Genomic DNA, 16,429 nt, shown 5'->3' on the forward strand with positions numbered 1-16,429 from the left:
CGAGTGGAGTCCCTCAGGGGTCCGTACTGGGACCGGTGCTGTTCAATATATTTATCAATGACATGGACAGCGACATCGAGTGTACCCTCAGCAAGTTTGCAGATGACACCAAGCTGAGTGGTACGGTTGAGACACCAGAAGGACGGGATGCCATCCAGAGGGACCTGGACAAGCTGGAGAGGTGGGCCTGTGTGAACCTCATGAGGTTCAACAAGGCCAAGTGCAAGGTCCTACACCTGGGTCGGGGTAATCCCTGGTATCAATACAGGCTGGGGGATGAAAGGATCGGGAGTAGCTCTGCTGAGAGGGACTTGGGGGTACTGATAGACGAAAGGCTGGACATGAGCCGGCAATGTGCGCTGGCAGCCCAGAGGGCCAACCGTGTCCTGGGCTGCATCAGGAGAAGCGTGGCCAGCAGGTCGAGAGAGGTGATTCTGCCCCTCTACTCTGCTCTGGTGAGACCTCACCTGGAGTACTGCGTTCAGCTCTGGAGTCCTCAGCACAAGAAGGACATGGCACTGTTGGAGCGGGTCCAAAGGAGGGCTACAAAAATGATCCAAGGGCTGGAGCACCTCTCCTATGAGGACAGGCTGAGAGAGTTGGGCTTGTTCAGCCTGGAGAAGAGAAGGCTGCGGGGAGACCTGATTGCAGCCTTTCAGTACTTAAAGGGAGCCTATAGGAAAGATGGGGACAATGTTTTTAGTAGAGACAACAGTGACAGGACGAAGGGTAATGGTTTTAAACTAAAACAGGGTAGGTTTAGGCTAGATATAAGGAAGAAATTCTTTACAATGAGGGTGGTGAAACACTGGAACGGGTTGCCCAGAGAGGTAGTGGAGGCCCCATCCCTGGAAACATTCAAGACCAGATTGGACAGGGCTCTGAGCAACCTGATCTAGTTAGTGGTGTCCCTGCTCGCTGCAGGGGGGTTGGACTAGATGACCTCTAGGGGTTCCTTCCAACCCAAAACTTTCTATGATTTGTTTTAACCTTGAGCTTCTGAATCACTTCTTCTCCCAGTGATCCAATATTCAGTCCATGTAGGAACATAACGTTTATCCTTCCAGTACATGAACCTCAAACTCTAGCACTAAGTTAGATAAACCTGTTTATTTTTGTAAAATTTAAATGAGAAATGGATTCAGGAAGAAGGTTGGCCACGTAATAAATTAGTGGATGTTGCTAGTGTTCGGTTTTCTCTGGATGGCTCTGAATCACTTGTCTGGGCAAGCCGTGGCTTGGAAGACCACAACTAAAATTACCATAGACAGAGTAAGTAAAGGCTAAGAGGTTTTTGGGGATACTGTCTGGGCTGGCTTTCAGCTGGGATATAGTCTAGAGTCTGTCACGATACTTGAATCATCATTGACTGGATTAAATGTTGGACTTGGCCCCGGGGAAGGAAATTCCACCTTGGAAATGCACTGCTAATATCTCTGTGGTGGTAGGGAGAAATAACAGACCTCGACATTCCTGTAGACAGCCATATAGCACCCTACTGCACTCCTGTCAGCGTTAGAAGTTGCTCTGGTTGACTTTTTGGATAGGATGCCGGTTAGGAACAAGTTTGTACAGAAGAAAGGGGAATAGTTATTATTCTTGCCTAAAAATAAGCACAGTATTAAGCTCTGTATTACATTTAAATATAGTCCCAGTCAGTGGTCATTTCCTTTCATGACCTTGAAATCTAACATTTCAAATTATGTTTTCCAGGCAGCTTTAGGGCTTTAATTTTCTTCTCCCAGTTCCTTTCTGCTTCCCTTCTTCCTGCCCTAGAGAAAATAAACCAAAATAGCTCTGTATCTACAGCTTGAGATGTTGTCACTGTATTACACAAAAATCTGACTTCACATTCTACCTTCCAAAAGCAATGAAAGATGATGTTGCAAAGTTCCAGTTAGAGATATTTCTCTTATTCCTTTTGCAGAAGTACTGTCTGCTGATAAAATCTCAGTGGAAATCTGTACTGAGGGTCCTAAGAGAGGTGATCAGGCTCTAATGCCAAGGAGTGAATTCTGTAGAGAAAAACCTTGCGTAAAAGAGCTTTAGCTGAGGTGGAAGACAGTTTATTACACATGGCTGTGTGCTGTCAGAGTTTCAGCAGGAGGTCCCTGAGGACCTCCTGCAACTTGTTAAACATGGGTATTTCAGGAGCAGTAGAGTGGAAGGCTGAGGGACCAGGAAATTTGTTTTCAAAAGCTGCTTTGCAGTCGAGAGGCAGTGGTCCTGGAGAAACAAATATCTCAAGCTGTACGTGGATGGAAATGTTTATTCTGTTTCAGGACATTATGACTGGTATATTATGCCACACTCATAATGTTTTGACTTCAAGTGCTAGGAGGGAGCAAACTGGGAGTATTTTGTAGCTGTAATTCCTCCTTTTTTTTTTTCCCCTTCCAAAATAGCTGACACCTTGTGCATTCTTGAAAAAAATGCTGCTAATAATACATACATATAATAATTAATATATTCTAAAGTAAATAACATTCTCTCTTTGGGATATGTTAATGAACTGTAGGGAAAGATTATCTTTGGCAGGAGCACCGCAGAGGTATCCAACAGCAAGGGCAAGGTTGAAAGACTTTCTGGCGTGGTTTGCATAGCCCTCAACCACTAACTGTTTGTTGGTCAAGATCCAAAGGTGCTGTTTGTCATACTTCCTCCTCGTGTCCTGGCCAAATGCTCCCTTAGGTTTTCTGATGCTGCCTATTTAATGCCATATTATTATCTTCATATCATAATCACATGAAATGATACTTTTTACTGTGTAACGTTCTATAGAAAAGTGGTATGTCTGAATAGCATATCATCTAAAGAAGCAGCAAAGAGCAACCAGGAGGGGGGAAACGAGAGAGGTGAAGAGAAAGATCCCGTATCAAGAAATGTTGTGAGAGCAGCCACTAATGAGTTTTTCTTCTCATGATAAATACAAATAAAGGAGAGTTGTGGTCATGTCTTCTTGTTCTAAATTGATAGTCCTGAATTTTGCAAAACTGGCTGCACAGTCTGGTGTAGAAAAGTGATTCTTGCTGTTAAATCAAGTGGAAGTAAATAAGACCTGCCAGACTGAAGCACACTTTTGCCCAGGGCCATGTGGGGAGTCGGCTTAGAGATAGGGACTGGGACCCGCATCCACCACCAGCTGCTTACTCCTGTTGGAAAATCTGTATAGACTCATAAATACTAGAAGAGGAAGGAAAAGACCACAGAAGAATATGCTTTAAATTACTGAATGTTGCTCAAGAAACAAGATTTCAGGCTCTAACCTTCAAAACAGATGATCCTGCTGTTTATAGGACTTGTTCCTGTTCAGAAGCTAATCTGGTGCTGACAGCTGGAGGGAAGCGGTTGGGCACTTACAGGGTGATTTCTGTAAGCTCGGCAAGCTTTTAGATATATGTTACAGATCACAGCACTGTAACATAGTGATTAAAACTGATACGATACAACAAAGTAGTATTTTGAGGTATGGAAATGCTCTTGCCAGGAGGTTTTCAACATGAGATTGGACAGGGTGCTAGATAATGTCATCTAGGCTCCCCTTCCCATGAAAGGTAGGGCCAGATGATCTGGTCCCTTCCAGCTTGGGCTATTCTATGACTTGGGGAGTGTTGGGTCAAATTGGTTAATCTTTTAAATTAATATGACATAATTTAGTATACTGATTGCAGCTTTCAGTATTTTTGCAGCATAATTATAGGGGTTGTTTTTGTTAGAAGTGATGATAGATATGAAAGTGGGGCATTTCTGCTAACTTCTGGTTTTCTTCAGGGCTGGTTCTTCAGCTGTACTGCTTGATTTCACTAAAATGAGGTGCAGATAGAAATTGATCTCAGATGTCTACAACATAACAATGTCAATGAAAATGTTCTTGGTGGGATTGTAATATCAGCACACCTTGTAATCACAAGTGCTCTCCTGGGAGAACTAAAAGAAGTGTCAGGAATCTTCAATCAAGTAGGTTGACTGCATTATGTCTGTAGATAATGAGAAGTAGCTGTTGAGTAGTAAATTGAAAATAGCAAAGCCTGAAAGACAGAAGTCATTGTGAACAGAAAATGAAAGGGCCGGACAACTTGGTAATGTTAGTACGTTGTTTGCCAGTTCACATTAACTGGTAGAGATGTCCCAGATTTGGTGCCATAAACAATAAATGATAGATAAATAATGAACAAGAATGTTGAAAGGGAATTTCAAAGGAAAAAGTCTCAACTGGACAGCCAGGGTATGAAACCAGTGGGCTGGAAATGCTGCTGGTACCCTGCCAGCCTCTGTGCCCCTGCTAATTTGAAAGGTTTTAATGTTGTGTTGTCGTCTTCTTCCCACATAGGCTCAGCTCCCCAAGAAGACACTGGCAGTACAGTTATTAATAGCATGGTGTGTCCCTTCCTTAGGTAGGAGAATGGGATTTGAACTGAAAGAGGAATTTAGTAACGTTTATTGATTTGAGCCCTGCCAGTGCAGTATGATGCATTGGGCCAATTTGCTGAACGCAGCGTGTTTGGGGCTTGCAGTCTTGCCCCCAGTTGAGACTGGGGCGTTTGGGGTGTGCCTGGGAGCCCAGGTGTCTGTGGAACAGCACTTCAGTGTGAGGAATCAAACGAGTGGTGCTTTGTTTGTGGATTGTGGCTGTCACTGCTATTATATTTGTGGGGTTAGGCCAATATTGTGTCAAGTGTACAAAGTTAAAAAAACCACCTCAGTTGTCTTCCAGTTTTATCGAAATGCTCAAAATATGTTAAAAAAATAAAGTTGAACTCTTCTTAAACAAACCTGGCCAAGATTTGATTGAGAAGAGAGACCCTTCAGGCTTTGAGGCTTGCCAGAGTTTATCCGAGCAGTGACTGGGAACAGAACATGGATACCCTGCCAGCCTCAGCCACAAAGCCATCTTTCATCACTTAAAATATAGACGTAATAGGGAGTGTGGACCATGGGAGGTGGGAAGACCTAAAAATACTCACATGCAACACTAGCTTTTGTATGTGTATCTGTATCTATATATGTGCGTGTACATTTTCAGATAGGTGTATATATTCACAGACATTATTACACACATTATTGATCCAGATCAGGCTATGAGTAAGATGAATCCAGTAACGGTTTACACCCTTTTGTTTGTCGACTGTAAAGGTTACAGTCTTTAAAAGATTTCCCCTTTTAAATTATTTCATGAACTTTTTAAAAGAAAAGATCTTCTTTTTATATATGCCTTAGTGATTGCTTTGTGTGCAATGCTGTCTTACCTTTTAAAAAAACCCTAAACAAAAAACGAAACCAAAACAAAACCAGAATACTAGAGAAAGAAATATAAGCTTTTCTTCTGCAATGATCATTTGTAGTTGTATTCGCTTTTTAAAATTTTGTTGGTTGTTTATTTGTTGTGTTCTTTAAAATCAAACTGCGTTCACTTTTCTCTAGACAAATTTTGTTTCTAGGATGTATTTAAAGTGCTGTTGCCTGTGGTCAGAGACTTTGAGAGCACACTTTTCTTTCCGGTGTGGGTAGATTATTTTAAACTTTTATTGACATGGCAAGATTAGGAAGTAAAACCTAAACTCTGTGTGTGCTCTTATTTCGGTTTTTCTTGTTTTATTTTTTGTAAATAAGTACCTGTGATGGAAATCAAACATTTAATCTTAAAATTACTGTACTCTCACTGGATACATCCTATATCCAGAATTGCTATTTGCAAGCTTCTGCCCGTTATAACCACTGAACTTTTATCATAAATGGCATCAGAGCGTATTACCACGTGGCTTCCACTGTGCTAGCAGATGCCACAATAAAGCAGCGGGGCTTGGCCTCCAAGCAGCTTGCATCCTTTTGGGGAGGGAACGTGGCTCCGATGAGCGGTCCCTGAGCTCCATCGGCAGCAGAGGGATGCTGGGCACCCCGACCGCCAGCCCTTTCCCATGTGGCTCCTCTGCCAACAGCCCCAGCCTGTGCTGGAGCATCCTTCCTCGGGAGCTGGGCAGGTGTTGTGGCGGCAGATGAAACAGCCTGGCTCTCAGGTAGACGGTCCGTCTGTATTCCAAAAATCCCTGTGATCATCTGTAGTTACAGACTGAAAGTCTGGCTGCTCTTTCTGATAGGAACTAGCATGATGCTGTGGGTGTAACTATTCCTAAAGCGTTCATGCCAGTCTGCAAACGTCCGTGTTGCTCGTACCCGTGACATTCAGCCCCCAACTGCTGCGTGTCTCTAAATGAAAACAAGTGGATAAACTGGTTTGGTTTATTTTCATTAAACTGACAAAGAAGTTTACCACATTCTTTATGGTGAATTTGTGACTTTGGGTCAGGTTTCTCCATCGCAATATATTTACGTAAAAGTATTTATTTTCTGGCAAAGTTGACCTACTTTAGATGCCGCGAGGTGCTGTTACCTCCATTTTTTTTCAGCAGCCGGTTGATACCAACAGAGATCTTTGTACCTCAGCTTCTAAGCCTTTGATGACATTTTAACTGCGCATTACTGTATGTAGGCAGCCACTTTATCCTTTTCTAGGTGGGCTCTTGCTTCAATTCAGAGTTAATGGTTACTATTTATTGCATACTTTAAACCTGCATGCAGCAAAGTTGCTACGTGCACGCAGTGCCTTAGAAAACGCAGAATCCCCAACATGAAGAACATACCGTCCCTAGCCAGGCTGTGCAAAGTGTGAGTACGTGGGCAATTTACCTGTGCCCTGGAGTCACAGGGACAACTTAAATGAAAGAACTCAACATCCAGCACAACTGAGTCCTAAGATGGGTGACAAATAGTCATGAGGTTCAAAGAAAATAAAACATGCTGTGCAATGTGCAAGAGCGTCTTAATTCCTGGATAGCTGTGCTGTGATGTTATTGTAGTGGGATGTTTTCTTTCGGGTAAATAATTGGTGCTCTCCAGAAAGCTGCAGATGTGCCATAGCGTTATATGTACTTAGCCACAAACTCTAAGCCAGGCTTCAAATATTATAAACAGTTCAGATGTGGCTGGTTTTATGTGGAGCTCATTACCATCACCTTTTTCTCCTTGCTGCCTCGTTGTTCCACCCCGTTCCCCTGGCTTTTTTGGCACCAACTCGCCCATGCCTGTTGCTGCTGCAGCCCCCAAGAGCAGTGCGTGATGCTGAGGGAGGGAGCATGAAGCAGCCCGAAGGCAGGGGATTAAGGAAGCCGCAGCAGAGCTGAGGCATCTCGGTTCGTCCATGCTGCCGTTGTTGTGTCCTCATGGAAGTGCTGGTGCTTAGAGGTGAAGCTGAAAAGTCATATTGCAGAGTACGTGTTTCCGTAGATCCCAATGAAGAGTCTTGGGTAGGCACACAGCTATACAAGGATTTTATGCTGAAGCCCATGGTTGGAGCTCTTACTGTTAACCCACCAGTTTCTGCTCCCAGGTGATTTTCTCCCATTTCTAGATACTACAGTGTCATTCTTCTGATGTCTTGTGGGACTATTTCTGTCCCACATAGCGTGTTTCTCAGCCAAGCCCTTAAGGGGTATGCTCAAAGGGGTGTCTTTCAGGACTGTAAAAATTTTGTTAGAAAAGGCAAGCGCTGGGCTCTCTGAGCTGGCCCACAGGGTGTAATTCAGGTCATACTGAGTCACCAATCGCTGCCCTTGAGTTTTGCACACTTCTGATTCAAAATCTCCTAGAGCGTGGCTGATACCAGTGTCACAGCCCCTCTGACACAGATTTTGCTCTCTGGTTTATTCATCCTCGGAGATCAGGACATCTCTGAGGGACTTCACCCCCATCATAGAGGATTACAGTCCAAAGTGTCAGTCCTTCTCTCCATGAGTTACTGAACACCATGTCCTAGCCCAACCCTCAGAATTCTCCTCTGTTGCTCAGAGACCTGTGCTGACCCCAGCCACAGCACGGCTCTGTGCTGGCACCTCTCCAGGAATGCCTCCAGCCATCTCCTCCCCACCATGATACAGGGAAGAGGCTGCGTCCCTCCAACTGTGTAGCTCTAGGCAGGGGGACAAGGTGGGAAAGGTGGTGGGAAGGGTCAGTGCGGAGCAGGGCACAAGGCTGCTGTTGTGCAGCCTCCAGTACTGGCATTGTATGAACACCTAATCATTTCAATATCATTTGCATTTGGATATATATGTGAATACAGAGAACAAAAACCTCTCTGCTTTAGTCCTACTGAAGGACTAGATGTATTAATTCGAGCATGCAGCTATCCTGCTTTTGGTACCCGAGCTGGCCGAGGAATCTCTGGTGCAGTGGGATCCACATTCGTTGCAGAGGCTTGCGGGGTGCTCCCTCCCCCGGGAGAGATAAGCACTTTACTCACTGGGGTTGGTGTTTCGCACAGGGATGCTCTCCTTCTGGCTTGACAACAGTGAGTCAGGAATCCCAGCTTTTCGGTTCGTTTTTTGGTAGATCGTGCTGAAAAATTGCGAAGAAAAAACTGTGACTCTTTGAGATGAATAAAGGAATAAACTGTGGTTTTCAGTTTTCATGGGTTCTTTCTCCCTGTTCTTCTCTCTTTCCTTTTTGTTCTGTCTCTGCCACCTGGGTTTCCAGTTTTGCCTGATTTGGTGGGGATGGACTCCACAGTTCATCTCTACCTCTTAATCCTGTTTTTACTTGTACTCCCTTTTCCAGCCCTTGCAGATCACAGCTGTCCTTTGCCAAAACAACAATTCTTGAGAGACCACTTTGGTGCCCTACTAAGAGCTGGTATAGTTTATGGTGCAGTTCAGGAATTTCCTCTCCCCTTGGGCTCTCATGGTCTTCTAACCACTGCTGTCGCTTTGCCTGCCCCTCAAGGCATTGTTTCTCTCACCCAAGCGTGTCTCAAATGCGTTGTCTTCTTGGCTGCTGTGCTGCACAGCTGTAGCATGCATCACTTTTTGTTGCTGCTCCCTGTGCTCAGTTGGAGCAGGGATAGGGCAACCATCAATATGATGCCTGCGTTTCTTATAAATATATAAAAAAATCTTTCTTAATTACACACTGAACAAATGCCCTGTCCTGCCAGGCAGAGCTCTGGCTCACTGTGTGCTTCGATAGTCACTATATGCTGCCGTGTTTCTAAGTGGTATCTTCACAGACAGTAGCTCCATTGATTTCATAGCAGCGCCTGCTTAGTAAGAACAAGGAAACTATAATGGAAACTGGCCCCGTGAAGTCATCTAATTTATGTAGTACTTACAAAACCACCAGATCTGTGTGGAAAACTGTAGAATATAAATAACACCAACCAATAGCCAGGCATTTTCAGTCTCCTCTGGGAAATTGTGGAAGGTTGCTCTATTGCCAATTTGAAATTTATGATACTTCAGGCTTGTACTTGGCCCAAAAAGATAAAATAGGGTTGGTATTTTGGAAAAGCTCGAGGGAATTGTGCAGGAATTGTGTGCAACCAAATCTGAAGCTGATCGAGGGTCTGGCTCTGAATTTTTGCAAACCAGAGTCGTTAAACTCTTCAAATGGAAAAACAAGATGCAGCTGGTACAGCACTGACTGTTTCAGTTGGGCAAGTAATTCTGTAGCTTTATGCTGGTGAAAATGTGACAGTCATGAATCTGCTTTCCTCATAGTCTGGTCTTTGAACCATAAGTAAGTGTGTGATTCACTGTCAAAGGCACAGGTGGCTTTTGGTGATTTTTTTTTTTTTTTTTCTCCAGCATTACTGCCTGGTAAAGTGTGAAAATCATATGGTCAGTCCAAATACGTGAGTGATCTGGAAATGCTCCAAAATGATATCTTTTTTAAAGACATGTATTTATAAAATGAATAATGACTTCTGAGCTCGAAATGCAAAGACTTAAGAATTTGAAAAAAAAGAATTTTAAAAGATCTGAAAAATCTGTTGGCATGGAAAGTTGGTTATCTATAAAGCATTTTCTGAAGGTTTCTAAACTGTCCTTGAGATTTAAGGAAACAGCTGGAATTTTGGATCTCTATTCAAACAGACTCCTAGAACTTGTCAAAGAGGTACGGTTGAAAACTCAGTTTAATAACTTTATCTGGGTGATTTCTCATGTTGTGGCATATTGTGCAAGTTGTTGTACACTAACTCACTGCTGCTTTTTGTCACCGAGGCTGCTGCATTCAGTCCTGAGCTTCAGCGTCTGCAGTAGAGCACCTGCACTTGAAATCCCAATTTGAAACAAGGTATTTGTTTAGACATCAGTTTGGTTTTTCTCAGATCTTCACTAGTTGCCTAGCCAGCCACATATGAGCACAGGTGCTTGATCTGGGAATATTTCACTTGTAAGAGAATTTTTAATGAATTAATAAAGAATACATAAATATTTACATAAATGTGATTTGGACACCTCAGGCCTGTGGATTCAAGAACAGCTTGGGCTTCTTTGTCAGGAAATGTCAACATAAATATGAGTAGTCATTAAATAATGGTAAGAAATGATGACAATAAAACCTCCTTGTCTATTTTTCATCCCAGAAGGGTGAAAGAAAATGGCAAATTATTAAATGTTTGTCATGGATGTCAGGAACTGGACAGAATCCAAAAACTAATTTAGCAAATATTTATGAAACGGTATCTAAACCATTAAGTGTTCTGCTTATCTGAGATGTAGTTGTGCAATCTGTTTCTCCTGCTTCGTACTCCTTATCCAAAGGTGGGGGAGGAAAAGGCATGTTTTCAAGGTAGAACTTGTGCCAAATGAGACTTTGAGACCAGAACCAGTTTTGAAGATTGATTTTAAAAAAACACCTTAATAGGTCTGGGTGTTTCTTGAAATTGGCTATATCAAACTGAGCCCTGTGAGTGATTTGAAAGGGATGATTTAGGGATATGGGACTTATTCCCGGCTGTTAATACCCCTTTTATTTGATCTGAACTCTAATCAGAATAATCCTTTGAAGTTAGGTATACGGGAAGCATGCGAGCTGAATCTTGCTTTGCAGTCTGGCTTGTAGGAGAACCTCTTTTATTCCAAGACTAATCCAGTCTTCCCTTTTGCCCTCTCTAGGTCAGCCACAGATGCTTTCCTTTCTCCTACAGCTCAAGTAGGAGAGACACAAGCGTGTTTTGCTTGTTCCAGCTGGTTGGCTGGTCTCTCTGGTACCCCTGAAACAGAAGTTAAGGGGAAACTTGTTTATTTTCCTAAACTATTTGTATCTTCTGCATGCAGAAAATATTCATTTAGCTGAGGAAGGACCTTCTAAATGCTAAATATTTGTTCATGTCCATGTTAAAAAGGGCTGCCACTGAGCTTGTCTTAAAATGGTTCAAGTAACAGCTGCCATTTGTGAGTGAACAGTATGTACCATTTTTGGCTTTTTTTTCTCCAAAGGGACTTGTTTTATCAGATGCACTTAGCATGGTGAGGGAGGGGAGGGCAGCGGCCATTTCCTAGGACGTGCTCTCTGCCTGGCACATGAGGGGGCATCACCTGGACCTCAACTCTAATGCTGCTGGAGGAGAACTCCTGCCTGCCTTCAACTATAGTTATTGTTTGCTTTCTACAGAATTAAGGGTTTGGTTTCACCCAGTTGCAAAGAGGTGCAGGATCCTGCAATGATTAGGATAAATAGATTGAGAGTGATGTGTAAGCCAAGCCCATCTCACTGTAGTGATTTAGTGACTCGTAGCCATCAGTTAAAGCAAACCCTCCATGTTAAAGAGTATTTCAATACATCATCACAAACTTTATTTTGAAATGGCCGACAAAGGATTGGCAATGCTTCATGGCTCAGGATCCGGCCACCTGTTTCTCCGGAGAGGTGTCGGTTCATTGGGTATTTTTGATGCCTTTTTGTTAAAATATTGGAAGCCACGGAGGTGATCTTGCTGCCTTCATGTTAGCTTTGTTCTGCCAGAGGTGACCTCATCTGTGGCAGCCTTTGATAGCATCTTGGCCAAGGGTGTGGCCCCATGGTCTGGGGGGTGATTTCTTCGCCAGGAAAGGAAACTGCGAGATTGATTGGTGGAGTGATCAGAGCTGAACGTGATTATAAAGAGGAATTTTTGAATAATTCTTGTTGAAAAAGAAAACTCAAATCCTCACATCCTTCAGCTCCTACTGGGAGAATTTGCATTGCTCTGCTAGCACTTGCTCAAGTGATACCCTTTCAAAATCTGTGTTATTATCTTTATTTTTAATGGTAATGTTACACTTTGCACTGTGTTTTCCCACTGAGATCTTTGTAATAAATTACAAAGTAAATTAAGTCTTCCCTTGTTCGTTCTGCAGAAGGGAAAATTTAAATTCGGAGAAATAATGTGACTTTTGTACAGGTACAAACTGGACTTGTGGTTAAGTGGGGAATAGGACTGTTGCAGTGCAGCAGATACTCCAGCAGCTGAAAATGCATCTGCTGCTCTGTGCTGCCTTCCCCCAAGTGTTAGAGACTGATGCAGATGCAGCCTCGGTTATCTGAAACTTCTGCTATTGAAAACAGGATTGCTCTTTCTCCTGATCACATTAAAAACGTCTGTGGTTATTTGAACTCTCCAACTTCCCCGGTGTACCGGCAACATTTAGCTAATGTACCCATCACGGCGCTTAATTACCTGCCTGTACCGTCCGCGCGCGTCGCCAGCCCCCGTCAGAGTTAATGTGGCAGGTTGCTGCAGTCGTGTCATTGAATCTTGCGATGCTTAAAGCGTTTTTGGCAGGGAGCCTGCAGCGAGGGAGAAAACCATCGCCTGCCTTCTCCTGCGTTACCTACCGCTCCTGCCATCCCCTCGCCGCGCCGCGATGGGAAGGAGGAACACACCCAGCCCTGGTCCCCATCTGTTGCAGCGTCGGCTTCAGTAGCAGAGCCCGAGATGTTTAAATGCGCTTGCCTTTAGGGAAAAGCTTCGGATGCAGTTCTTCAATGGACGTTTCCAGCCAGACTGCAGGATTTTTCAGAGCTGTAAGTCAGAGCGGGGCTCAATTGTCTGTGGGTTTCTTTTGATTTGATTTTTTTTTTTTTAAGATCTGTTTATCCGAGGAGGGGGACTAGGTTTTGCATTCATTTAGGTGGAAGCCCGAGTGCACTGCCGAGAGGCAGGCATTCTTCAGGCTGTGTAAGAAATGCATGGTTCTCGGGTATTTTGGTTTTTTTCATCGTGTTTTTTCTCTTTTGTATGCATGGCTGGCACAGGGCTGTTGTCCTGTTTTTAGAGTATTTAATTACAATAGATACTCCAAGGCTGAACACAATGTTCTTTTATCTAGTTAAAGAATGTAGCTTGAGGTTTTTTTTTTTCCTTGCATAACTTTTCCTTAGTGTTTTGGAAAGAGAGATTATCTTCTGGGGGGTGTTTATTTAATTTCAGTGTAAACCCATCTGGTCTCTGCATCCTGCAATGCCTGGTTGCTCATACTGCTCATGTCAGAGCAGCCCTAACTGCTGGGCAACCGACTGCTGTGGCTAGGCATGGCAAACCCCAAATCGCAGGTTTTTGGGAACTCCTGGTTTGCTTATCGATTTTAATTTGCTATTTGATGAGATTTGTCTGGATAAAGAGGCATATTACAGGCTTCATGCGTTCTTCTAGCATTTTTCACTTTCTGCTACAGACTTAATGCTGCACACGTGCAATTTGCGCTGCAATTAATGGACCTGTGAGATAATGAATGTCCAGTAACGACGAGGCTGACTGTTTCCTGCGATCAGACCTGAAGCCTGAAGGGTTTAAAGGTGCTCCCTTAGTGGGGTGATGGGAGGGGTTTGGTGAATAGCAACTGAAATTTATTCTAGTATAAGATGCAGGGTGTTTTGCCAGAATCTTGTGTGTTTTGCCTGTTGGTCACCGTGTTTTAGCTGCTGTTACAGGCCACAGGAGAGATCAGAGTATCTGCCTTTGGGGAAGAGATTTCACACTCGGCTATATCCCCTGTAAGGGCTGTGGAGTCAGGAGCCCAGGAGAGGCTGGGGAGCAGAGGCTGCGCTGGCTTCGAGCAGCTTTGGGAGGTGAGAGAAACCTGAAGTTGCCGAAATTGAGAGTCGGGGGGGGTGGGGCAAGGAGCGTCTGTCAGGAGAGGGAACGACGGGCAGGAGGATGAAACGGGTCCTGCTGACATGGGACCAAGCCGTGGTCCAAAGGGAAGCAATGGGAAACCCAGCAAAAGAAGACTCTTGCACCTCAATTTAGTCCATTTTTATTACTGGGAGTGAAATAAAAATGTATTTATTTTGAAAAATGCCACAGTTTAAAATAAACAGCAGAAACCAACCCCCCAAAACCCACCCTTCAATCTGTACTAGGAAGTCTTACAGTCATGAAGGATAAATTAGGAGAATTAAAAGCAATGTTGTACCTTTAAAGGCAAACCACAGAGTTGGTGGAAATCACCTGTCGCCAGAGTTTGCTTCAGGCAGCAAACAGACCCTGGTTTTCCATCAGGAGAAGAAAATCCTTGTGTCATTTCAGCATGTTCAGCCACCCAAGGAGGTCCAGTGATGAGCTGATTTGGAGCCAAGAAATATGTAATAATCTTAAATTTAAAAGAAATGGCAGTTAAAAAACTATAAGAGCTTGTTATCATGTCTGTATACACACGGGATATGATTATATACTTTTAACATACATATTGTCCTATATGAGAGCAGGTTTTATATGTGTGTGAAAAAAATTATGCCCTGTGAGATGAGCTCTAGCACGTCTACATCTGGGAGGACGCTGTCACCAGTGACAAGTCTGTTTCTGTTTCTCACTTTAGGTGCTGATGTATGTTTTCATAAACTTATCCCCTTGCTCTGATGCAGAAGATGCTTTTCTAATAGGTATTTAAAGACTTTTAGTGCCTGATTGCAGTTCTAAGTCAAATATCCATTCCTAACAGAGCTCAAAGTAAATGTGAATAAAACTTTCATTTAAAGGCATAGTAATAGTTGTCCAGCTATTTAATACATATGGATAGAAATTAACATTCATGATGAGAAAAAAATAATGAGTATTTTTTTAGGGCCATATTACTTTCATGAACTTAATTTTTGGTAGATTTCCTGCTTGTGGATCTAATTCACCTTGAGAAAAAGAAAAAAAAAAAAGGTTTGTTTGTCTTTTGCTTTGTTTTGTTTCCTGCTTGGGTGCTTTTTTCTTTTGTGCTTTTGATGACGCTCCGTAGCAGGGTGAACCACAGGCAGAGGCTCTCCCTGCACCTTGGTTTGGTGATTCCAGCATGAGCTTTATTTGTTTGTGACAAATGGGTTTGGACTGTCTGCCACATGGCTTGGAGCAACAGCCACTTATCAAATGGCCTCTCCCACACCAGGTTCGTTCTCTGCCCATCTGTCACCGTGTCCAGGGTGTCCTGCTAATTTGGAAGTGTTTCCCACACTCTCCAAGCAGGATCAAATGCTTCTTGACACATTTTGATGCACAAAGTGCCAGCCAAATCCCATGTGGATTTGCCTGTTTTGGCTCACCAGTGTCTGCTGGGTTTCAGAACTGTTGCACAGGGCAGAAATTAGTTTTGGCAACATGTATATGTAGATGTCAAGCTCAAGTTTTCAACTGTATTTAACTGAATGTAAGTGTATTTGCTTGTCTTTTCTCTGCAGGATATTCAGATAGGTCCATTGTAATCATGATACGTGGGGACATGAAGAGTGAGATGGTTAAAATCAGAAGGCACTTACTAAAGGAGCCAGAAGTAAATATCGCTCATTTGTAAGGTTTTTTTTCCCTGCACTGGATCTAAACTAGGAACAATTTCTGGAAAAAAAAATGTAGTAGATACCAATGAAAGCCATTACCCTTGAAAGAAGCCTGCAGTTTATTTGGGGAAATGTCTGCCTTAAAATTTTAGCATTGCATGTACAGTAATTAGAAAAAAAAACCTCAGTGTGTGTTATTTCTGTCCTTCCCTTTCCATGTGAGGATTATTTCCAAACTGGACCCAGTGCAAAAACTTATTTTCAGTGATGGCTATTTCAAGTGAGAGTGACTAATCCCTTTGTTGTGTTCTTCCATTTGTCTCATTCTTCACAAGGTTTTCCAGATGGGTAAATGTTTTACCCATCTTTCTTCCAGAGATGGTCATTGGTGTCTTCTAAAACCTTTTCCCGAGCAGAGCTGTGATGCTTTTTGAAGCATATCCCTTGAGAGAGCCTTAATGAGTGGTCAGGGCTTGGTGTGAGGAGGCCTGGAAGTGCGAAATACACTATCACTTGGACTTCTCCCTTAGATCTATCGACAAACATGCTTTTCTTAGAGGTTGTATACCTGACCTGTTTTCTTGAAATTTAAATTCTAATTGTTTCGACTGGACACAGTGGCTACTTCTTTTTCACTCCAGTGGGCACTCACCTTATGAAAGAGTTAACCGTGTTTTCTGCACAGCAGCCACAGCCCTGTAAAGAAAATGTATATTTTAGTAACACTTAGAAATGCCAACAGAGATTAGGACCTCGTTTTTCTACCCTTTGCGTGGATGCCTATAGTGTGTCTAGACTGCGAGCAAAGACATGATTGAAGCTGGGCTTGAATTAGCCTGGCTGAGTCCTGACAGCCGTA

The 16,429-nt window shown here is 43.1% G+C and overlaps 1 protein-coding gene across 5 annotated transcripts in view; it reads left to right on the plus strand.

The window, feature by feature from the left end:
* PRKAG2 (protein kinase AMP-activated non-catalytic subunit gamma 2) overlaps positions 1–16,429 on the plus strand; it is a 246,284-nt gene that overhangs the window by 57,928 nt on the left and 171,927 nt on the right. Inside the window, exons 1-2 of one of the 5 annotated variants that reach the window (XM_075419806.1) lie at positions 12,558–12,837; positions 13,744–13,881. The exons of 2 other annotated variants lie outside the window; for them this stretch is intronic. In XM_075419806.1, the coding sequence (XP_075275921.1) occupies positions 12,757–12,837; positions 13,744–13,881 (219 nt within the window). In that variant the 5' untranslated portion in view covers positions 12,558–12,756. Of the gene's footprint in view, positions 1–12,557; positions 12,838–13,743; positions 13,882–15,493; positions 15,567–16,429 lie in introns of those variants that run through there. 2 more of the 5 variants (XM_075419808.1, XM_075419809.1) reach the window with 2 other exon arrangements.

Source organism: Opisthocomus hoazin, chromosome 4, assembly GCF_030867145.1.
Source record: "Opisthocomus hoazin isolate bOpiHoa1 chromosome 4, bOpiHoa1.hap1, whole genome shotgun sequence".
In the NCBI taxonomy this organism is placed as follows: Eukaryota; Metazoa; Chordata; class Aves; order Opisthocomiformes; family Opisthocomidae; genus Opisthocomus; species Opisthocomus hoazin.